General features: G+C 36.2%; 1 protein-coding gene across 5 annotated transcripts in view; it reads right to left on the bottom strand.

Moving 5' to 3' along the window:
- The window catches only part of mop (tyrosine-protein phosphatase non-receptor type protein myopic), a 69,005-nt gene that overhangs the window by 33,354 nt on the left and 11,830 nt on the right, over window positions 1-23,821 (bottom strand). For all 5 annotated transcript variants that reach the window (XM_069842307.1, XM_069842306.1, XM_069842310.1 and 2 more), the window contains exons 6-12: window positions 19,815-19,991; window positions 19,254-19,495; window positions 15,277-15,409; window positions 12,425-12,559; window positions 10,078-10,312; window positions 5,802-6,001; window positions 868-3,717 (exon numbers count right to left, since the gene is read on the bottom strand). In XM_069842307.1, coding sequence (XP_069698408.1) covers window positions 868-3,717; window positions 5,802-6,001; window positions 10,078-10,312; window positions 12,425-12,559; window positions 15,277-15,409; window positions 19,254-19,495; window positions 19,815-19,991 — 3,972 coding nt within the window. The remainder of the gene's footprint in view (window positions 1-867; window positions 3,718-5,801; window positions 6,002-10,077; window positions 10,313-12,424; window positions 12,560-15,276; window positions 15,410-19,253; window positions 19,496-19,814; window positions 19,992-23,821) is intronic.

Below are 23,821 nucleotides of genomic sequence, written 5' to 3'. Positions count from 1 at the left end.
TAAATTTCCAATTTTTATATTTTCATTTCGTACAATATTCTCGTCACGAGTCATAATCATATACTTTGTCTTTTCGGGATTTACTTCCAAACCTATCTCTTTACTTGCTTCCAGTAAAATTCCCGTGTTTTCCCTAATCGTTTGTGGATTTTCTCCTAACATATTCAAGTCATCTGCATAGACAAGCAGCTGATGTAACCCGTTCAATTCCAAACCCTCTCTGTTATCGTGGACTTTCCTAATGGATACTCTAGAGCAAAGTTAAAAAGTAAAGGCGATAGTGCATCTCCTTGATTTAGCTCACAGTGAATTGGAAACGCATCTGACAGAAACTGACCTATACGAACTCTGCTATACGTTTCACTGAGACACATTTTAATTAATCGAACTAGTTTCCAGCTCTACCTTATGAGAAATATTTAATAACGAGCTACTCTTGGTTTCACAAGTAAAGAACCTTCGTTGTAGGGTTGGGTTCAGGAAGCCATAAATCTGACTGACACGCTCCCCCAATTAGTGAAACTGTGGACAAAGATACCGCCAGGAGACCGTCGAGAATGCTGTGTTGTGAATTTTCCATTTTTGAAAGAATCCAACCAATTGCAAAAGAAAATACATTTAAAGAGTCCAGCCAAGAGCAAACGTGGCAACAGCTTCCCCTAACTGGCCTGTCAATCACTGTCATCTGTGCAGAAGTGGTGTGAGGCCAGGGTTCTTTACTTGTGGAGCCGAGAGTACCATCTTTAGTATGCAATGTCTTATTTTTCCTTCTTTCCTTCCTTAGAGCAGTTATTACGAATAAAATCTTATCTGCTGCCACCCTGTATAATGAACTATGACTATGGCGACTTAAATTTACGATCATACCTGTAAATCTAGTAATTCCTTCCACTTCATGTCAAGGGGTGTTGGTCCATTTAGTGTTTTATTAGTCAATCCATCAACAAACTTTTCATATTTTCCTACTTCCTGAACAAACTGATTCAGTGCTTCTGGATCTGTGTATGGATCTTTCCCAAATGCTTTTGATATTAATTTGCCCTCGTCCTGGTTTGTATCGCCTCCAGAAACTGACAATGTCGATACTGGTAAAGTATCTTTACCAGGTTTCTCATTTGCTGAATCTGAATCTACACCATTAGTCTGTGGCAATGCTGTTAATGAGGAGGTGGCTGTAACAGTACTGGATACAGAGGGTAATTCTGTTTTCTTTGGAACAATTGAGGATATCTGATTGGTTGAAGCAGGAATGTTTACCCCACTAGGAGCAGGAGTCTGTTTAATATTTGAACTTCCTGACACAGCAGGCTTCTGCTCTTCTTCCTTCCAAGCAGATGTTGTTGCAGGTTGCTGAGGCTCTAAGGGTGCTTGATTAAGAGAAAAATCAAGACCTGCTAATAGATCCACATTAGATGAAGTACCCTTTTCAATTCCGTTACATTTTACGTCTTGTACTGAACTTGAGGACAAAGAACTGCCTCCTTGCTGAGTATACGTGGTTACTGTACTATTATTTTGATCACGTGCTTGCATATACGTCATTGGACTTTGGGGCGTATGATTAAAGGTTGTACATACGGGGTAATTTGTATGTTGAACATGGTGTGGACTCTGAGGAGGTGTGCCAGTTACACTGTCTACACCATACTGATAGCCATACGGCAATGAATAATACGAGGCTTGTGAATATCCTGGAGTTTGATAGGTGGTAGCGCTCTGATTTGCATTATATTGCACCGCGTATGTTTGGCCTTCTATAGAAGTCTGCGATGAACAAGTCTGTGAAGTGCCGTAGGTTCCAGCATTTGTGTAGTACGAAGCTCCTGTTGCTGTCATGTACTGGAACTCTGTTGATGATGCAGAAGGATTTACTACATTAGGCTTTGATAATGCATATGACTGTACTTCTGTTGCTTGCTGTGAACTATAAACGCCAGCCTGAGACGTTGTAGGGTACGAATAAGTCTGTGGGTATTGTTGATACTGCTGCATTGTAGCACTGTAGTAGTGTGGATTACTTATTGATACTTCTGAAGACGATCCACTAGACAAAGAGGTGGCTGAATTACTGGCATGAAATTCTGAACCGTAATACGATCCTGTGTTTGTAGTGGTAGATGTGGTGGTTGTGGTCGTGGTAGTGGCGTTAGCACTACTCACAGCATAAATGTTAGTCGCCTGTGACTGCTGGGGCCACATAGTTGGCTGTGGAGACTGTCCAGGGTAGCCTAATTTGGAACCCTGATAGTTACTACCATACTGATAGGCGTTACTTGTTGCGTTATCATATGTATAGCCCAACTGAACGCCAGATACTGCTGGAACCTGGGACTGTTCAGGTAAACTTTGTGGCATAGAGGAGGCGACTGATGTAGAAGCTGGCTGTTGTGTTGAAGTGGCGGGGTAATTCTGCGATGTGTATGCACCCACTACATAATTCTGAGGAGTTGAAGAAGGCATGTAATATGATCCAGAATCAGGTACTTTCTGTTCGGTAATATCTGTGTAATTTACATTACTATTTGATGGATACATGGTCCCTCCTTGCTGATATGACGGTTGCAATGATTGATACTGTTGAGACATTGCCGGAGTGTACTGATTAGGCTGTTGATTCAATTGAGGCTGCGTCACGTAAGTCTTAGTATCTGAAGGATAAGTACTGACTGAAGATCCTGCAATAACAGCACTCCCAGGTGCATAACCAGATACTGCAGCTTGACTAGACATATCATACTGCTGCATATATGGAGTGGTGTAATTATAAGTCGATGTCTGACCAACACTACTTGCTTGTCCTTGTGAGAATGTGGGCTGTTCTTGTGGCTGCTGTTGAATGTAAGCTGGAGGCTGAACCACAGAAGCGTTGCTGTAGTTGTATTGTGAGACGCCATACTCAGAATACATTGCTGCAGAACGATATGCTGCTCCAACTTTCAGTGCTGTAGACTGATCAGAAGACGCAGGCAGACCTGGGAATGAATACCCCTGCGGTGGCAGGGTGATTTTATTTTCACTCGGTTCTAATTTCACGGCGGCTGTCTGATCGCTTGTGCCTTCTGAGCCAACAGGAGCTGGACGAACTGCAGGGACCCACTGCTGGCTGCTCACACTTTCAGCTGGCAGCTGCGAACCAGAGGTTCCTGACACTGTTTGGTCATAATAACTAGAAGGCTGTGGTGAAGCTACTGGCGCAGGGACTTGCCCATATCCAGAAAGACTAGTGTTGTAATACGCGCTCGGTGCCTGCGCACCTGTAGCACTTGGATAACCTGCCACATAACCTCCTACACCAGATACACTTCCCCGTTTCATACCATGGAGGTAATCTTTTAGTTTAGGCCCACTGGATGGTATAGGGGACTCTGTAGATGACCTATCTGATGTTGGAAGTGGCCGAGAACTGGGAAGCGTTTTGTTGTTTTTTGCAAGAATTTGGTCTCTTTCTTCCTCTTGAACTTTGCAAGTACCTTTTACTCGTTGCAATAATTTGTTTACATTCGTTTCCAATTTACGATAAAATTCCAGACCTTTACTTGATTTGGCTAAAAGATCTTCGTAAGCATCATAAGAGGATATCAGAGCATTTATAGTTGCTTCTCTTTTACGTATGATTTCATTAGTGGCTTTACGCGTCCCTGCATATCGTGCATATGCCTCAGTTAGTGCCTTTAATATGTTATCCTGAGCAGACAAGTTTTGCTCAATTAAGGAGACCTGAAACAAAGTAAAATGGAGTTATCAACCATATTCACAACGAGAGACAACATAAAGTAAAAGTTGATCGAGAACTGATATCAACTGTCATGCACTGCTAATACAAAATCAAACCAAACAATACACAGTCTATAAAATCTGTCATCGATTTGCAAAAGGGGACACATACAAAATAACAAAGTGTTGGAAAATCGCAAAAGCTATAGACTTAAGAAAATTAATTGTGAATATATTTTTTTCTAATCAGATCACAATGGATACATGAACATTTCAATTTTTTAAGTCAGTTATAGTTTTTTACGATTTCCCAACAATTAGTTATTTTGGACATGTCGATGACAGAAGTAAGTACTTGAATAAAAATTAAAATAACACTTTATCGACCATTCCAATTTACCAGCAATCTACTGGAAAACAAGAAAGAATCACATCTAATGAACGCCTTTTATGGATCATTAAAAGCAGGTGAAACATGAAAAAATATTCTTTCAACTGTTAAAGCAGCTATAAGAATAATACATGTTGATTACACAACTTTTAACACTGTATCACTTCGAAATATAAAGTATATATATATATATATATATATATATATATATATATGCTTTCACGTGTTAATTAACTATTGTAGGTTACCTTGTTGACTAGTTTCAGCCTGTGGGCTATCATCAGAAATGGGTGGTCTTCGCACCTTCTGATTGAGTTTCCTGTGGGGGTGTGTTTATGTAATGTAAAGTGGAGTCAAAAAGTGTGTGTGTTCTGAAATCGAGTTGTGTGTTGAGGATTTGATGCGGGTGTGTTTTTATGTGCTGTATATTTCGTATTGTTCTAGTGTGTTTAATTTCTGGTTTTTCGGTTGGAGATGTAGAATTTCCATGTCTGTGTTTATGTTACTGTAGGTATGGTTGGCGTTTGTGATGTGTTGTGCATATATGAACTGTTTTGTGATTTGGTTATGGCTGTGATGGTTCTTTGTAACGTGTTTGAAATGATCTGCCTGTCTGTCCTATGTAGAAGTTGTTGCAGGTGTTTTATTTGAGTTTGTATATAGCTGTGTGGTTGTTTTTGTTTGTTTGTGTGTTGAGATGCTTTTGTAGGGTGTTTTGTGTCCTGTATACGATGTTGTAATTTAATTTCTTGAATGAGGTTGTAATCTTGTGTGTGTTTTTGTTTTCGTATGTCAGTGTGATGTATTTTTTGTGTTCTTATGTTTGTGTTGTATTCTTATGTTTTTTGTGATTATGTTTTGTCTTTCTTATTATGTTGTCTATTATGTTAGGGTTGTATCCGTTTTCTTGTACTATGTATTTGATTGTGTTTAACTCTTCTTTGTAGTCTTGTTGGCTCATTGGTATGTTGAGCAGTCTGTGTACCATTGTTCGGAATGCAGCTTGTTTGTGTAATGTTGGGTGATTGGATGTGTTGTGTATGTGTGTTATTGTTGTTGTTGTGGGTTTTCTGTAGATTTTGAATGTGTGTTTGTTGTCAACAACATCGCATACAGAACACAAAACATTACAAAAGCATCTAAACATACAAACAACACAAACAAATACAACCACACAGGTGTATACAAACTCAAATGCAATACCTGCAACAACTTCTACATAGGACAGACAGACAGACAGATCATTTCAAACATACTACAAAGAATTCATCACAGTCATAACCAAATCACAAAACAGTTCATATATGCAGAACACATCACAAACGCCAACCATACTTACAGCAACATAAACACAGACATGGAAATTCTACATCTCCATCTGAAAAACCAGAGACTAAACACACTAGAACAATACAAAATATACAGGCACACAAATACACACCCGCATCAAATCCTCAATTTCAGAACACACATCCTTTTTGATTCCACATTACACTACACAAACACACCCCTACAGGAAATGCAATCAGAAGGCGCAAAGACCACTCAGTTCTGATGATAGCCCACAGGCTGAAACTAGTCAACAAGGTAACCTAATTAATACGTGAAGGCATATATATACTTTATATTCCGAAATATAAAAATAAGCTATACAAATGCAAATGTCACAACAGCACAACTTGTATCTTTCTCTTACATATCGTTGGTGTTTCTGCATCTCTTGGCTAAATATTGTGTCAAGTGACTCCCCAGTTCGGGTTACAAGTTGACGAGTAATATCATCCTGACAAGTAGACTCCCTCAACTGTGTGGCCAACATTGCTCGTTGTCTTCTCATCTCTTCCACTTTACTAACCAAGTGCTGCATTTCTTTCACAGAAGACTCATCAATAGGAGCTACAACAATCCATACACAACTCTTACATATTCGTAAACTTATACGAAAAAAAGATTTTCAGAATAACTCAATACAATCTCCAGTACTCATTTTAATTCTCAATATGACAATGAACTCTTGATTATAGACTGTATTCAAGGGGAAAACAATACAGTAGCGTGCAAATTAATCCGAACACGACATATTTTTACATTTTCTGTCATTGTTGGCCTCACAGCTGCTCATACCACTTTAATTGACATCTGTAGTACGTGTAATTCCATTGTTGAAGGTCTGTCATTATTTTTTTTACAATATGTGACATTTTGCCTGTCGTTTTGTACTTATAAGCATTTCAGTTGTGTTGAAGACTTAATACTGCAATCCTGTGTACATTCTGTCGTCTTCACAAATGGATACAACTCCACGAAAACAGTCTAAAATTATAACATTAGCAGAGCATCTTCTATGACACAGAGGCAAATTGCTGCAGAATGTCACATCGGTTTGGCTGCTGTTAATTCGATCATAAAACGATACAGGGAGACTGGATCCATCACACCCCAGAAAAAAGGAAACTGTGGCTGGAAAAGGAAGACTTCACCTGCAGATGATCGTTTAATTGTCAGGAAAAGTAAATTAAATCCTAGACCAACTGCTGTTGACTTAACCCGCGAGTTAATGGCTACCACTGGGGCGAATATTCATGTCACAACAGTGCGGCATAGGCTTTTGGAAGCTGGACGAAGGGCTCGTAAGCCTATTAAGAAGCAACTGCTAACCCCTGTTATGTGCAAAAAAGCTTAATGTGGGCAAAATTACATCAACACTGCACAGTGAATGACTGGAAGAATGTACTTTTTTCCAATGAGTCTCATTTCGAGGTCCATGGCCACCGTGTTTCTTACGTACGGAAAGGATCCGAAAAAGTAACAGCAGCTCATCTCCAACAAGCACCCAAATACCCCCCTAAAGTAATGTTTTGGGGTTGTTTTACACATGAAGGGCCTGGAGCATTAATACCTATCAAGGGAATGATGAATTCTGAGAAATATATTCACTTATTGGAAACCAGAATCATACCCCAACTGCAAAAATCATTTCCGGATGGCAGAGGTGTGTTCCAACAAGACCTGGCACCATGCCATACGTCTCGAAAAACTACAGAATTCTTCAACAAGAAGAATATTCAGGTACTCCCCTGGCCAGGCAACTCACCCGACATCAACCCCATTGAGAACTTGTGGTCAATTTGCAAAAGAAGAATGCAAAAAATGGATTGTTCTACAAAGGAGAAGATGATTTCTGCCCTCATTGGTGTATGGTTTCGCAATGAAGAAATGAAGAATATTTGTGGGAAATTAGTGGAATCCATGCCAAATCGTCTCAGAGCTGTTATTAGGAACAAGGGAAGCCACATAGATTACTGAGGTATGTCTTAGATCCTTTTTTTATCCCGTTTGAGTGTTTTTGCATAAGTAATTACGTTGTTTGGATTAATTTGCATGCTACTGTAAGGGGTTAATAATAATGGGAAAATACAAAATAGCAGAGTAGACAACTGATTCAGATTCTCTTATTAATCAATTTCATATCAAAAAATATTGAACACAACAATGAAGTTCCTAAGCATTGCTATTTTATAAATACTTTCTTGTAAGAAAGACTGTTTTATTCTTCGAACCAACACTGCTTAACGAGTTAATTATTTTCTTTTTTACACAGTTAATTCCTGATTTACCACGCAAATCGTCTGTAGCTGTATTTAGATTGGCAACAGGCCATGATTGTTTGGCCAAGCACCTGCATAGAATTGGAATATATCAGTCCCCTAACTGCTCATTGTGCAATTCAAATCAAGAAATGAATTCGGAACACCACAAAATCTGTGTTTCAGTGGCTGACCATGATAATATCTTTGAAAAATATTGGAATGCAAGAGGTCAAATGACTTTATTGTCAAACACCTGGCATTAGAAAACAACAACATTTTCTTCATGGGAAAACTAAGATGAAGATAAAGAGAATGAGCCAAGATCGAGAGGAGTGGATGAAATGGACAAAATGAGGTGCCCCAACATTTAGCAGCATAAGGGACTAATGAAGAACATTTTTTATACCACGAATTAGGCCTATTTTACTATTTATATGTTGTACAACTGATTTTATCTATTGTTCAATCCATATAGATTCGTTTTGCCAGAATGAAAAAAAAAAAATTCACACACTAGCTAATAACAAATGGTCATGTTTTGAACTGAGACTTTGTACCAGTAAAACTATTTCTGAGGCTTTAACAATTACTACATAACCTTTACTCTGCATGTAAATAAAATTGTAGAAAAAGAGAGAAATTAAAGAAAATCATCAAATATTTCAACATTTAACTTGAAAGAAGAAACTGTTACAAAAAGAAAAAAATTGTTGGAAACCATCACTACCACATAAAAACAAAATATAACAAAACAACTACACATTTATTAATAAAAATTACCAGTAAACTCGATGTTCTCAAACATTCGAGCTTAATTTAAGTAACTGAGAGTCAACGAATAGCCGGTCATAATATCGTACCCTGCAAGGCAAAATATCATAAGCACCACTTTTACCGAAAATGAGTTACGGCACTTAAAACAAATTGTCCAGCACTGCACATTGACTGTAAAAGTTCCGTGAGCCACAACAATTTTTTTTCCCCTCTGATATGTTGGTCTAAACTTTGATTATCACTATCGTATTCACCATCATGTTGGATAAGTAATGTAACTGTCTCTCCTGTAAAATTAGCAAAATAGTGCTTACCTTGCAGGGGATGGTATATACAGAGTGATTCACGAGAAAAGGTAAAAAATTTAGGATGTGAATTCTGAAGTCATGCTCAGTCAAAAAGTTCATATGAATATGGGTCCGTTTTCGAACAGTTACGGCGATATGGCTCTTTGATTTCACAAAAACTTCTGAGATTCCATTGTATTAACTCGTATTTAGGGACAGATAATGGACAAATTTAAAGTTTATATTCACGTATGCATACATACCTAATATTCTACACGTCGGGGTCAATGTTTTCGCACATTTTCAAAGGTACCTCCTTCTGCTTCAATGCACTGTTGCACTCTGATGTGAATCACGCTCGTCACTCAGGAGAGTTGCTTGTGGCTGTTCTTTATGCTGCATCCAGAATACGGTTGATCGGCATCTCTCTTGTTTCCTCCTTCCTTTGCTATACCAAGTCTTTTGTCCAACCCCATAGACAGTAAATATTCTTAGATATGGTATCCTTCTGTTCGGAAAGAGTCGTTCATATTCAGCGACGGCACGCATGGAACTTCCATCACACAAACCATAAACATACACAATATCAGCGTATTCTGTAGTCGAAAATTTATAAGGGATCTTGAAAAACATAACTTAACACTTCCGATAACTGTACCTGTATAACTACTGTAATGTAGGTAGCTGAACTGCTGTGAACTGATAAGTGATAGTGTATTTGTGTTATGTGCTGGTTCTGTGTCATTACATCAGACAAGAGCAGGCGATTGGACATTTGTAATGCCTCACCACCCGGTTTGTTTCTTTTATCTACATTGCTCACAATGCAGATTCCAATGTTACGTCATTCATTGCGACCTTGTCTCACGCCTCGTCTCACGTCAGCAGCATATGGTAACGTCTGATTCACATTGGAGCGAGACTTTTACCAAAAAAATGCATCTAGCTCTGCCACTGTTCGAAAATGGACCTATGTTCACATGAACTTTTTCACTGAAAATGGCCTAAGATATCGTATCCTAAATTTTTTACCTTTCCTCGCGAATCACCCTCTATATTGAAATGAACTTCTTAGAGCACTTTCATTCTTTGAATTCATTCATTAACTTTTTCATATAAGGTTGGATCTAAATCTTTATACAAATGCATCATGTCAAGAGATAAATTGGTTTGGATTAGTAACATCATGAAGAACTTCAAATTTACAAATATCACTGCCAAATTCGGAAAAACACCGAAATTCTATAGCAATTAAAAAAAGAAATTTCTTAAAAAATAAAACCATTCTCACAAGTCTTCAACAACATATGACAACACTTACAGTCTAGAACACTGACGGTAGGTATTTGCTTCTGCAGCTCATCTAGTGGCAGGGACAAAACTTTGAGGTTACTTATGTGAAGAGTCATTGCTTTATGAAGAGTCTGATTAGATTCAGACGCTTTAGCATGTGCTTCCTGGTATTTATTTGCTTCCCTTGTGAGATCCGTTGCCACAATTGATGGTGGGCGCTTTCCCATAATCTCCTGATATTCTTTCTCCTTTGTTTCTTCCATCTGCAAAGAGATGTTTAAGAAGTATAACATTAATTCCGACAAACAAAATGGAGGAGGTTTTCCATATATTATTTTACATCTTAGCGTTCAAAACAAGGCACTAAGATTAACAATTTCGTGGTCAATTTTAAAACTAGTATTGTAATTTCAATTACACTCGATAGTGATGCTAATCAACAACATAGGTTGAACTTTATCAAAATATCAAAAATAGAAAACACCATCTACTTCATGATTAAGTAACTAGATACAGTAAAACCTTTCAAGTTGAACACCTCTATATCCTGGACATCACTCTATCTTGGACACTTTTCTTCGGAACTATTCAAAATGCCATAAATTTACAAGGTTTCAATCCTCTACCTTGGACACCCCTCTATCCTGTAATTTTTTCCAAACATTTGATGCACCTCTTTAAGAAACAATGCATCAGTTGTTCCAGTTTTTGTTAAGAAATGTAAGCGATGTTTTTTTTTTTTGAATGCTATTATTAACTTCTTTCAGGATATGTGAAGTTCTCCAGAGATAGAAGTCACAAGGAGTTAGGTCAGGGGATTCACAAAGTGCACAAAAATAATTCTCATATCTTAGAAGAACTGAAAAATATCATCTGGCAAAACATCGCCTCCATTTCTCAATGAGAATTGTAGCAAGTAATGTCACTTCTTAATCAGGTGCAACAGATTTTGGAACAAAAAGACAGACAATTTCAGCATGATCTTTCTTAATATGGGTGAATAAAAATGAGGGTTTAACTCCTTATATTCAGTAATATTTTACATTAATAGTTTGTGCAACTCTGGTTAAGGTTCTGTCAGATATGTTCATCTATTATCAGGCAGTATACATCTCGCTTGACGATGTGTGTCAGAGAAGGAACAATTTTGGGGCTTAGAACAAAAAGCAGGTAAGTGACGGAAACCTAGTTTTGAGGAAATTACAGTTAAAGTTCTACATGCAATGAAATATTATACACTAGTTTGGTGAAATGATGCCCATATAGCAGCACTGCACAGTGTGATCACTTACCTGATTTTATCCCAAAGACACATCCTTTTGGGCTATCACAACACGCACTTAACTCATTTTTGTAAATAATGTCACTTACCTGCTTTTTGTTCTAAGCCCCTCAATTGTTTGTATATATCTGAAGTCTGATTAGCATAATATGTAGCTAGTCGGTGATGTATGCCTAGTTGCCTCATGAGTGATGCCTTGTCCAGACCTGTCTTTGGACAGCTAACTAAACAACAATAGTTTGTGGTATTTCGAATTATCAAGAATGTGCTACATATCACTGATAACATGCTCTTGCATGACGAGCCTGCAAATGGCTTGGCTAAGAACAGGACTGCTGTGGTTTTTTATAATCTATTCATCCAGAAGTAGGATAATAATGTTATATCAGTATATTCATCTCGTAACATTTATCTAAATACATAACAATTTTGATAAAATTTACCATAATACTACTACATACTATATATTTTATGCTCGACCATGCCGAAATGTAGTAATTATACACCTGGTAGCAGTCCTTTAATGCATTTCATTAAAGTACACCTATTCATTAAAGTTCTGGTTTCGATTATTCTCTGATATGCAATCGAAAGACAATGAGGAAAACGTCACGGAGGCTGGAAATCCAATACTGTCGCAGAAGGTTATGTTCTGTTACTATAATAATTAGCGTTAATTGTAAATAATATTCAAATAAATTCAATCTGTCATCTCGTTTTTCAATTCTAAATCAATTTCCAGGTTATATCAAAATTAGTTCATGTTATTCTCTAGATTACATCAAGGTCAATGACATTATTGTTCCTCGGAAAAAATCAATACTTTCGCGTCTGCGCACATCTCACAATTTACGAGCTATGCACAAGGTCACTTCCGATCTTCAGTAAGATACGAATAAAATGAATACTTCTGAATAATTTCAAGTTAGAAATATGGTCGAGCATAAAAAGTCGTAAGAAACTTGCCTATAATAGTAATTAAGACTCCTGTATGAAAATAATGAAACTCACTTGTGCTCGTTTCATAAACAAACATACTCGCGTCTTAATTACTATCATTATAGGCTCGTTGCATAATGTACTATTATTTTACCTGAATTAATTCTTTAATATCCTGAAGCATTCCTTCTACATCATGATATGTGTCAGCAAGTTTGTTCATGGCCTCTACTAAATTCTGAATGGCATTTGGTTTGGCACTAAGAGCTGCACATCTGTCAACCAATTCCTGAAATGAATATATTTAATGATAAAAAAATTGTTATAATAATATACAGTATTATATAACAACAGATAATATTGTAAACTATAATGATCACACACAAAGCTACTAAAACTTATAGCATGTCAGCTTATAATGTAGTAAATGAAAATGTTTTATTGTATTCCACAACACTAACTGGAAATTATTGTTATGGTAATTTTAATTTTATTTTAGTAGGTTATTTTACGACGCTTTATCAACAGCTTAGGTTATAGTGTCTGAATGAGATGAAGGTGATAATGCAGGTGAAATGAGTCCGGGGTCCAACACCGAAAGTTACCCAGCATTTGCTCATATTGGGTTGAGGGAAAACCCCAGAAAAAACCTCAACCAGGTAACTTGTCCCTACCGGGAATCGAACCCGGGCCACCTGGTTTCACAGCTAGACGCGTTAATCGTTACTCCACAGGTGTGGACTTGTTATGGTAATACTAGTTACAACTTTTCCTTCAACACAGTAAGCATTAGCACTTCTTTTTTCAGCCGGAACGGTCCGGAATGCGTTCCGGTAAACTTTTTGCCATTAAAAATTCCAACGAGATATATTTTATAAGCGAAATTGAGTATTAAAATTGCCGCCAATGCCGAATCCAAGAGTTTACATTTTCTCATTATTATCGTTGGTGCAAAAGTAACTCATGCAATCTAGTGCTGCCATCTTTTGTTATTGATCCTGAAACTATAGCTCGAAATCGCAAAATTTCCATTATGCTTAAAATCGATGAGCTCCGTTTGGAACTTATTGTAATATAAGGTATATAGGCCTAATATTTTTAAACCTATGTTTTTGTTGCATAATGTGATCGGGTGATAGAGTTCCGATAAACTTTTTTCCAGAAAAAAAAGCACTGGTAAGTATACTTTAAAAAGTAGATGAATTTGTGAACATAATTTTGCAACATAATCTAAAACTTATGGCTTTGGTATTTCATGTTTTACAAGTTTCAGGAAAAATAAAATTTTAACAGTCTCTTAGTAAACTGTAAGCACGAAGTACTGCACATTGAACAGAACAGATACACACCAGTATGCACATACAAGCACAATATCGATGGTATTTGGGTAAAGAGAGAAGTCATAAAATGAGTTTTGAGATAAATCAATCAAACTTCGGACATTTATTGCAAATAATTTTCTACATAAAACACATCTAATGCTCGTATTATTTTGAACTTCAACATCATCTTTCTGCGAGAACACTTCAAAGATGAAACTATTTGCACTATCATGTAGGCAAAGCCCCACAAAGTCCATCTGTTGATGTTAATTACTCAGGTAAGTCAAAATGTATCTTTCAATTAAATGCCCAATGATAAATAAATAAGACATGCAACGGTACATAGGGTCTGGCAGAGGAACAGTCGATTATAAAATTCCTCATATTAACACAGTAAAGAAGTTACAAAGTTAATCAGTGATTATATAAGTGTTAAAAGTGTATATAGAACAATGAAGATTATAAATAGTTGGTAGCCATCGGTGTAGCTCAGTCGGCTAAGGCGCTTGTCTTCCGATCAGAACTTGCACTTGGGAGCAGGTTCGATTCCTGCTTGGGTTTTTTCTGAAGTTTTCCCCAACCACAAAGCAAAGTCAGATAATCTATGACGAATCCAACGCCTCATATCGCCAAATATCATCTCACTATCACCAATTCCATCGACGCTAAATAACCTCGTTGTTGATACAGCGTCATTAAATAACCAGGTAAAAAAATAATAATAAACAGTTGGTTATTGGCTCAAGAATTTATTTTTTCAAAATGACGTAAGTGAGATCATAAAGTACATAAAGGTAAAGGTATCCCCGTAACATGCCATGAAGGCACTTGGGGGGCATGGAGGTAGAGTCCCATGCTTTCCATAACCTCGGCACTAGAATGAGGTGGTGTGGTCGGCACCACGCTCTGACTGCCTTTTACCCCCAAGAAAGACCCGGTACTCAATTTTATAGGAGGCTGAGTGAACCTCGGGGCTGTTCTGAAAGTTTGGCAACGAGAAAAAATCCTGTTACCACCTGAGATCGAACCCTGGACCTTCCAGTCCATTGTCAGCTGCTCTACTAACTGAGCTACCCGGCTGCCCATAAAGTACATAGTGTCATATATTTCTCGAAAAGGATGCCCTTTAAGTGACTACCACTGGATAGAAATGTGATTCGCCACACATCCACAAAGAGTCAATAAACTCTTTCATCTTCATAAGATTTAAAGTCTCTTCACAAAACATCTTTCGGTTGAGAATATCGTGATGTTTTAATTGATGTATAACCTGAATTTTGTATTGATGAAAATGTAAGTCGAGCAGATTGAACGGAATCATGGTGTGCTACATATTAAAATTACGAAATTCACGTCTAGTTGCCTCAAAACAGTTTTGTGCACCACTCCACCTTTCCATTATGACTAAACAGCATTGTATTGGCAACAGAATCTGCACCCAATTTATTGTCCCTCAACTGTGCTGTGTGAGGTATAGACTTCTTAAAATCACACGTCTGCCAGGCCCTGTATTTTACACTACCGGTATATTAAATTGAGAACACAGTGATTTCCGGTGATATATTAATATCAAGAAATAATTCTGGAACTGTATGAAAAATGAAGTGTTTGTGACGAGTATGGCATATGCATTTTATTTTTTCATTGTTCAACATTCTACTGCAGCTTTAACACATCTACTTACTTGCGGTAGTCTGTCTGGCTCTGAGTGAATATTTAAATGATCTAACTGAAGGGAAGTCATAAATGTTACTAGCTCTTGATCCTTTTCATCTACCATTACACCAACTCGGCGAAGGAGCTTGGCTTTCTCCTCACTGCAACATTAATGTTTGAAATTACAGTAGAATCCTGATAAGCAACTGCACTAATCAACTGATAGATTATCATATTTCTATATACAAATACAGAGTTTCCGAGAATAAATGGTGGGGTTTTACGAGTTCACTGTGAAGCATGTATTATGTGTAATGGATTGAAGATGCTTGTAATTAGTTCAGTAACTCAAACAGTTTCCAAATAACGTTATAAATTTTAATATGATTACCATTACTAGTATGGCAGACGTCTAAGCGAAATTCAATTTCAGCCCATATTCTGACAAGAACATCAATCAATCAATCTTCTTAATGTATCCAGCTGTTTGCTGACAACGTAAAGTCCACTATAGTCCACTGTAGTCTATTCAGTTGTTGTTTTTCACCAGAAATGAGGGGTATTTTGATCGGTGTTCATTATAGATGCCTGATGCTAGTAGCCAGAGTTGGGGTGTAGTCAATATATACTGCAGAGCTGTGTCTTCTGCAACTGGTACTGATGATTTTAATTTACTTCTTTTGTGGTTTATGGATGGACAGTATAGAAGAATGTGTTCCAGATCTTCATCATGATTATTGCACCACGGACAAGTAGGATTATCAGAAATGTGAAATCGGTGTAGGTACAATTGAGTGACAATGTGACCTGTTCTGGCTCTTGTTAAAAATGTTTGAACATGTCTGGGCAAGTTTTTGTACATTTCCAGGTCATTTGTACAGACTGTAAAATTTTTCCTTTGTCAGAAGAGAGCCAATTGTTGATCCATAGGTTTGCAAAATGAGACTTTACTGAAGGAAAAGCAATGGATAGAGTTATCACTTGAAGAGGTGTTGGTTGCAAATATGTTGCCTGTTTTGCAATATTATCGACTTTCTCGTTTCCAGGTATACCACAATGACTAGGTATCCATTGAAATGTTATTTCCCTTTGGAGTTCTTTTAGTTTACTTAGTTGCTTCTGAATTGGAATAATTCTATGTGCATATATGTTTGGTACATATTTAATTATATTAAATATAGCCGCCTTGGAGTCGGTAAGTATGCAAATAGATTTTTCAGAAATTTGAGTAACACACTGAAGAGCAGCATCAATAGCTAGCAATTCAGTGTCAAGACTGGAGGAGGATGAACATGGTATTAAATAACTTTCTTGATATTTTGGAATATAATACCTTGCTCCTGATGACCCATTATTAGGATTTAGAGATCCATCTGTATAAATTTGAAGGTGATCCTTATATGTACTGCAGAGTAGTTCCATGGAATCTTACTTAAGAATGTATGGAGAATCACTTTTGGAATGATTTCCTGGAATTTGTATGCTATGTTCTGGAATCACCCATTTCCTTGGAGGAATTTCGTTCACAACTGGAGTTTTAGCAATGATCTGACAAGAACATAATGCTCTGATATAATGCTTGTGATTACGTGTCTGATTCTTCATTTTAGGTGAACAAGATTCTCAATTCTTGACATAGCCCCAAAGGTAGAAGTCCAGTGAAGTAAGATATGGACTTCTAGCGGGCCATGGGATGGGTTCATTTCTGCCAATCCATCGGTCTGGAAATCGATGATTTAATTCTTCTCAGACATGGTTTGCGAAATGAGACTATGCTCTGTCTTGTTGAAAGACGATTTGCAACTCCATTTTCATTTGCTCGATTTAAGGAAATAGAAAATTCTGTAACATGTCCATGTATGCAATGGAGTTGATGTTAGTTTCAACAAAAAAGAATGGACCAAAAATCTTATGCATTAGGGTGCTCCAAATATTGATGGACCAAAAATCTTATGCATTAGGGTGCTCCAAATATTGCCCTTAGGAGAATCTCGAATGTTTTCGTGTATCACATGTGGATTTTCCGAGCCCCAAATTACACAATTATTGTGCCGATTAACACAACAATTTACAAGGAACATGGCCTCATCGGAGAAGAGGATATTCTCTAGAAATTCTGGTTCATCATCAATTCTCTGCAGCATGGTAGTAGCGAATTCAGCCCTAAGCAACTTATCCTGTGGTTTTTATTACATGCAAGAGTTGAATTTTATAGGAATGTAATTTAAATTATTCCGCATGACGTCGTGCACTGTTGACTTAGGAATACCTAACTGTAGACTGCGGTGTGGAACAGACTTCTGAACACAGGACTGCATGATTCTTTCGACATTTTTTCTGATATTCTGGGCCTTCCTGTTGTTTTTGCTTTTTACACACTACAGGTCTCCTTAAACTGCTTGTGCCATCGCCTGGTATTATTCTCATGTGGAGAATCTTTGTTGTACTCACATCTGACTTGCCATTGTACCACAATCACAGATTTGTGTTCCACCAATCACAAAACACATGCAGCTTTTTCTTGTACAGTAAACATTTAAAATAACCTAAATAAACAATTTGAAGAAAACAATGAGCACTTCTATACAGATTGTTTGTATCCAGACTGTGATTTCTGTAATAACACACAACGCAAATTTACTAATGTTAAATTACGCAATTATAACTTATTATGACAGAAATCTGGTAAGATACGCAACAATGAAAGCAAACTGTTTGAATTACTGAACTATAGTCCCGTCGCTCTAATTTCCGGCAGCCAATCGCGTTGCAGGTCGGCTACATTTAAACGTGTGCGTCTTGTGATTCGCTTATGAAGACGTTATTCATTTCTTAAGGCTCGATAAATACTTAATATAATCGCCCGCCATTTTGGCTCTTTCGTTGGCGTTCGCAGAAAGCGTTGATTTATTATCATAGGAGCTACGACATGATAATGTTTAACGGTGTGGCAAATAGATTCGTTGTATGGTAGCTCGGGAACGAAAGAACAAAAATGGCGAATGATACTACCTACCTAGACTTTATAGAGCCTTCACTTCCTAAGACGTAAGCAAAAAGGCGGAGTCACGCCGGAAATAACAGCGTCGCAACTATAATTGCAAGCACCTTCAATCCATTACTCACAATATACGCTTCACAGTGAACTTGTAAAATCCCACGCTATTCATTCTCAGAAACTCTGTATTTTTCAGTGGATTGTTCAGTCTATAACTTATCCTATTTTGAACTGACTAAGACTAGTCAAACAGTTAAAATATTACAGAAATGTAAAGGACACTTAATCAATAGTAACCATGAACTTACAAACATCAAAGACACACTTAAATGAAGAACAATTCGTTTTTCCAAAATATCAATGTATTTAGTTGAATTCATCATATGGGAAAGAACATAATACAGTAATGTGAAAATTAATGTGAAGACAGTTACAAATACAAGTCACTCATAGGTAGTTTATTATTATCCTCTGTAAAAACAAATTTTAGTATGGATATGTCCTCTTTTTGGTTTAATGAGTTGTTTTACCATGGTTCAGTATAGATCTGACAAGTTTTTCACACATTTTCTTAACTTCACTATCTCTGAACCAAACTTGTATCAAATTTGAAATCATGCATTCCTTTGACATGCAGTCTAGTTTTCTCATTCTTCCCTTCAAAATTGTCCACAAATTTTCAACAAGACTGATGTCAGGTGAATTATGTGGCCAGTCGAGACAATTTATTCTGTTTTTTTTTTTTGTAACATTTCATGGTTACTTTTGATTTGTGGTAAGGTACAAGTTCCTATTGAAAAAATTCCATTATCATTTGGGAAAAGTTATTTTAAACCACAAACAATTTTGAATAATAAACTAAAATTGTTTATTGCACTGAGCAGCTATAAAAAGTGACACAACTGATCCTCTCGTAGAAAAGAAATATACATCTCTGCTGAAAATCCTTATAAGAAAAAAATGAACAAATAAAATTAGAAGCATAATGATTTAACATCAATACTTACCTGTACAGTGAAGAAGCTTCGTGGGCTTTCATTGGGACTAAACGAGCAAAGATGTCCTGACCTGACACCTCAGGATCATTTACATTGAAAGGAATTCCTTTCACCAACGATGCACCTTTAACATCTGGTAATGAATCTTTATCTGGCACTTCTTCGTGATAGATAAACTCATTTTCATTTTTAGCTGCCTTCTTTTTCCCTTCTACTACGTCCATTGTAAAGGTCAGAGCTTCATTTATGGCCTATAAGGGAAAGATCACATTTTTAATGAGGAAAGCAAAACCAGTATTTATTTCTCGATATTATGATATTATTTAATTTTAACACGCACATGCTCACTCATACAGGTTCATATTCTCTCTCTCTCATAGCCTCACCTGATGGGAATATGTATTTAAAAACAGAGGAGGACAAATTATCGAAAAATTCATACATTCAAATAACACGCAACTAATATGTTTGACGAGAAAGTTATTCTTTGTGCTTCCCAATAATGTTGCTTAGTTTCAAGTCGTAAATTTATATGTTTTATGTCTCAAGACAAAGCCAGTAACAACCTACCTCAATATTATCCATTCCTTTCGAAAGCTTCATTGCTTCTTCTAGTTTTTCTGATGCTGCCTGATAATATGAAACCCTCTCGCCCATTTTTTGTTGTTCTTCAGCCTGTTGACCTTGAAATAGCAGTGACACACAGGAGTGGTATGCTATTTTGAACTTCACATATCGTTTCCAATTCTGTTAACCATAAAGAAAGGAATATTGAGCAACAAATGGTTCGTATAATTTAATACTACATATTCTGCCTAGGCCTATAGTCACATCTTTCTTCTTTATTAAAATCTACCACTACATTAACATCGAAAGCATTAGTCTAGTACTATTAGGATAAACGTAGACTTATGTAATTTTTTAAATAATGAATAAGAACTACCGACTACTGCTGATGCTATATAGCAACAAGAATTTATTTGCAATATGTCCACGATCTATAACTGTCATTAGAAAACCATGTTGAGAGAAAATTATTCTGGACCTTCAACATCTTGCACATTACAAAAAAACAAGGCATCTACTGTTCTCCAACCAGGAGATCAACCGTGAAAGGAATGTGCTTACTATTGCGTCATCTATTGGAACGAAGTAGATAGATAATATTACTGTTATAACGTCAGTTTAAAAACCATGCGCTCTCCTGTATATGTTATTTCCTGTATGGAGAGATTAAAAGACCAGGAGATTAACAGTGATCTAATTTTGTAACTAAGGTAGTATAAAAATGTGTATATCAGTGTTATTGTTTATGCTGTGAGAGCTAGCCAATAGAGATAAGAGTACCCACGTGTGTGACCTTATGACATCAACATTCATTCACAGCATTACCCCGCTTCGTCTCATTCTCCAAAGACTTTCTCACGGTTGGAGTACAGTATTTTTTTTTTACAATTGCAGTGTTTCTATTTCTGCTCAAACTTAGGCTTATAACGCTGGGAGATAGGGACCCTGAATACCAGAACAGCAATTATTCTGAAATCAAAATACCAGTATTAATAAAAAAAAAAGTACCAGGAACAATGTTTATAATTTATTTGCATTAGGGTTTAAAAATTCGACAATAAATAATGTACATATTACTAAATTTGCAACAAATGGATTGCTATACACAACAGAACTGTCATAGAAAGTGTAATGAAACCTAGGTTTTGTTTAGAACATGCTTTGGTGCTCATACAAGAAAAATAAAACATTACTTGCTAATGAATGACTTCAGAGGTTGCTGAATTATTAAAGCCTACTTTTTTTTTGCTATCAATGTAGTTTTATAAACAATTTATGGCAAGTCATGAAATACGTATAATCAAGGAAGTCACAACAACCAGCTGACAGAACTACACTGATGTAACTGGAACTTATGGCATTAACAAGATACTCCCAGTTTTATACTATACAGAGTGAACTGTAAGTAATATCATTAATTATGGTAGACGATTCCTACATAAAGAGCAACAAAAAAGTCAAATGCCATTTTGCTATGTTTTGAATAGTTGTCCAGAAAAAATGCATTTTAAAATACATTAATTATGAGATCATGCAATGCTGCATTCAGCAGTGTGTACATAAAGTTATGTTGCTTTGAACACCTGGTTTGTTTTGAATAGGGAAGTGTAAGGTCACTGCCATTTAGTGTTTTTAAACTCGTAAGAAAAATACAGACGAAATATCGTTTAATTTTTGTATTCAAACTGTATTAGAGAACAAGAATGAACAAAGCTCATTTCACATTAAACAAAATCTTGGAAAATTTAAAATAAACTCTACAATCTAATTAAATGTTCAGAGAACACAGACAATAAGATACGCTTATTTCAAACTAAACTGAAAAGATTAAGAAATATTTCTACACACCTATTTTAATTGAATATTCTAGAGATCGTAAACTATAATTACGCTTATTTCACGTTATAAAAACACCAGAGGGAACCCAAGAGGTGGAACTTAAACTGAGAGTATTATAGATATATTAATTTGTCCTACAGAATTTATCTGTAATATTGACGCTTAATGTTTGAGGAGAAAAATTCGCTCCGGTGCCGGGAATCAAACCCAGATCCTTGGTTCTACATACCAAGTGTTCTGACCACTGAACTACACTGAATTCAATCTACAGCACCGGATCGCCACAAAGGCAAACATCGAAGGAGGAAGGTTCGACCCGGTGCTGTGGATTGAATTCGGCGTAGCTCAGTGGTCAGAGCGCTTGGTACGTAGAACCAAGGACCCGGGTTCGATTCCCAGCGCTGGAGCGAATTTTTCTCCTCAAACATTAAATTAAACTGAGAGGATTCGATCCAACACCATGATGGGAATCCGATGAGGCTTAGTCGATAAAGCATCAGCACATAAAGGTGAAAACCCGGGTTCAAATCCTGGTGCCAGAGAGAATTTTTCTCCGTTCCACTACTCTTTCATCATACGATGATGCAGAATATCTGCATGGAAACATCATATGTATTTCGGTACATTAAAATAATACATATCAAATTTTAAAACATTTATAACTCTAAAGGAAAAAATTAAAATATGATATGCTTATTTTATATTAAAGTAAGGAACAAAATTAAAAATAATATTTTTAAACCCCTCAATTTAATTTTAATTAAATACTTGATGAACACCCAGCAATAAGAAAAACATATTTTATGTTATACAAATCTAATTAATTATTATAAAAATCTCAAGTTTGTCGTACTACTTTCTCCAGCCATCCACAAATAGTTCCTTCCCGCTTTAATTTTTAAAGTAGTAATCGGTAAACTTACATACAAGAAATCAAATTTCCTGAGCCATCTTCTAAAAGCAATGATTGTATTATGTTTTAATTTCTCGTTGTCTCACCCATTCCTTGCATATGCAAGCTACATCTCTCCAAGCAATAACCTTTACCATGTTGTCAGAGTGCATCACATTTTAAAATTCCTTTGCAGAACGAAAAGTTACATTTTTTCAAATCAAATTTCTGCACATTTAAAGGACAAAACTATCATTCTTTAAAAAATGTATTATCATAATGCAATGTTCTCCTAAACTGACTGAGGATATTGGGAATTAATTCAATAGCTCTCCCAAAATATGCTATGAAATGTTTCATATAAAATAATTTTTTGTTTGTATGCATCTGAAGTCTGATTAGTGGAATATGTAGCTAATCGGCGATGTATGCATTGGAGAGGGAAAGGAACTGGCCACCCTACCCCATTATCTCCTGGCCTAGTTGTCTCATGAGTAATGCCTCATTGGTGTTACTTATGAGATTCAAACCTGTCTTTGGAGAGTTGACTAAACAACAACAAAATAATTTTTTTCCTCGAAAAGGAAGCAAAAACGAGCAAAGTTATATTAAACTTTTTTGTTTGAAATATCTCAAAGAATAACTCCTTGAAATTAATAATCAATAATTTTTTGCTAGAATACTCATTGACATAAAAAAAGTATTAATTACAACATGAATTCTAATAGATATTTATTTCAGTTTTTTATTCCATCTAAGTTTTATAAATGTTACTGGGAAAAACCTTTGCTTTTAAATATCAACATCTGAGGACTTACTGGTAAGATTTTGACCTATATTATCAACCTAGTTCAAATATTTAGTATTGGGCCTAAGCCTGAAATTTATCTCAACTGTGTGGTACAATAACCATCGAAAAATGTTAGTATACATTTTTCTTTATGTTTACTTGGTATTTGTATTCTCACATTTTTATTGTTCCTTTTTATTATATGTATTTTACAGTACACATAATTCGAAAGACATTTTGCTACTAATGAAAGGATGTGAATTGATTCAAAAGCTATGTATCTCTAAAAATCCGATATGTTACATTAACAGTATACAATCATTACATTAATACAAATTTAAAATGTGCCTTGTATTCTCATTGCTGGCAACTTCGTAATCTAAAAACATTTCAAAAAACTTACCTACCAAACTGAAGACTGTCTATATTAAATATTTTGTCACTTAAGCAAGATAGATGACCTAAATATTCTGTATTTGTATTTAATTA

The sequence above is a fragment of the Periplaneta americana genome, chromosome 12 (genome assembly GCF_040183065.1).
Source record: "Periplaneta americana isolate PAMFEO1 chromosome 12, P.americana_PAMFEO1_priV1, whole genome shotgun sequence".
Lineage (NCBI taxonomy): Eukaryota > Metazoa > Arthropoda > Insecta > Blattodea > Blattidae > Periplaneta > Periplaneta americana.
This window is presented reverse-complemented; position numbering and strand designations above follow the sequence as displayed.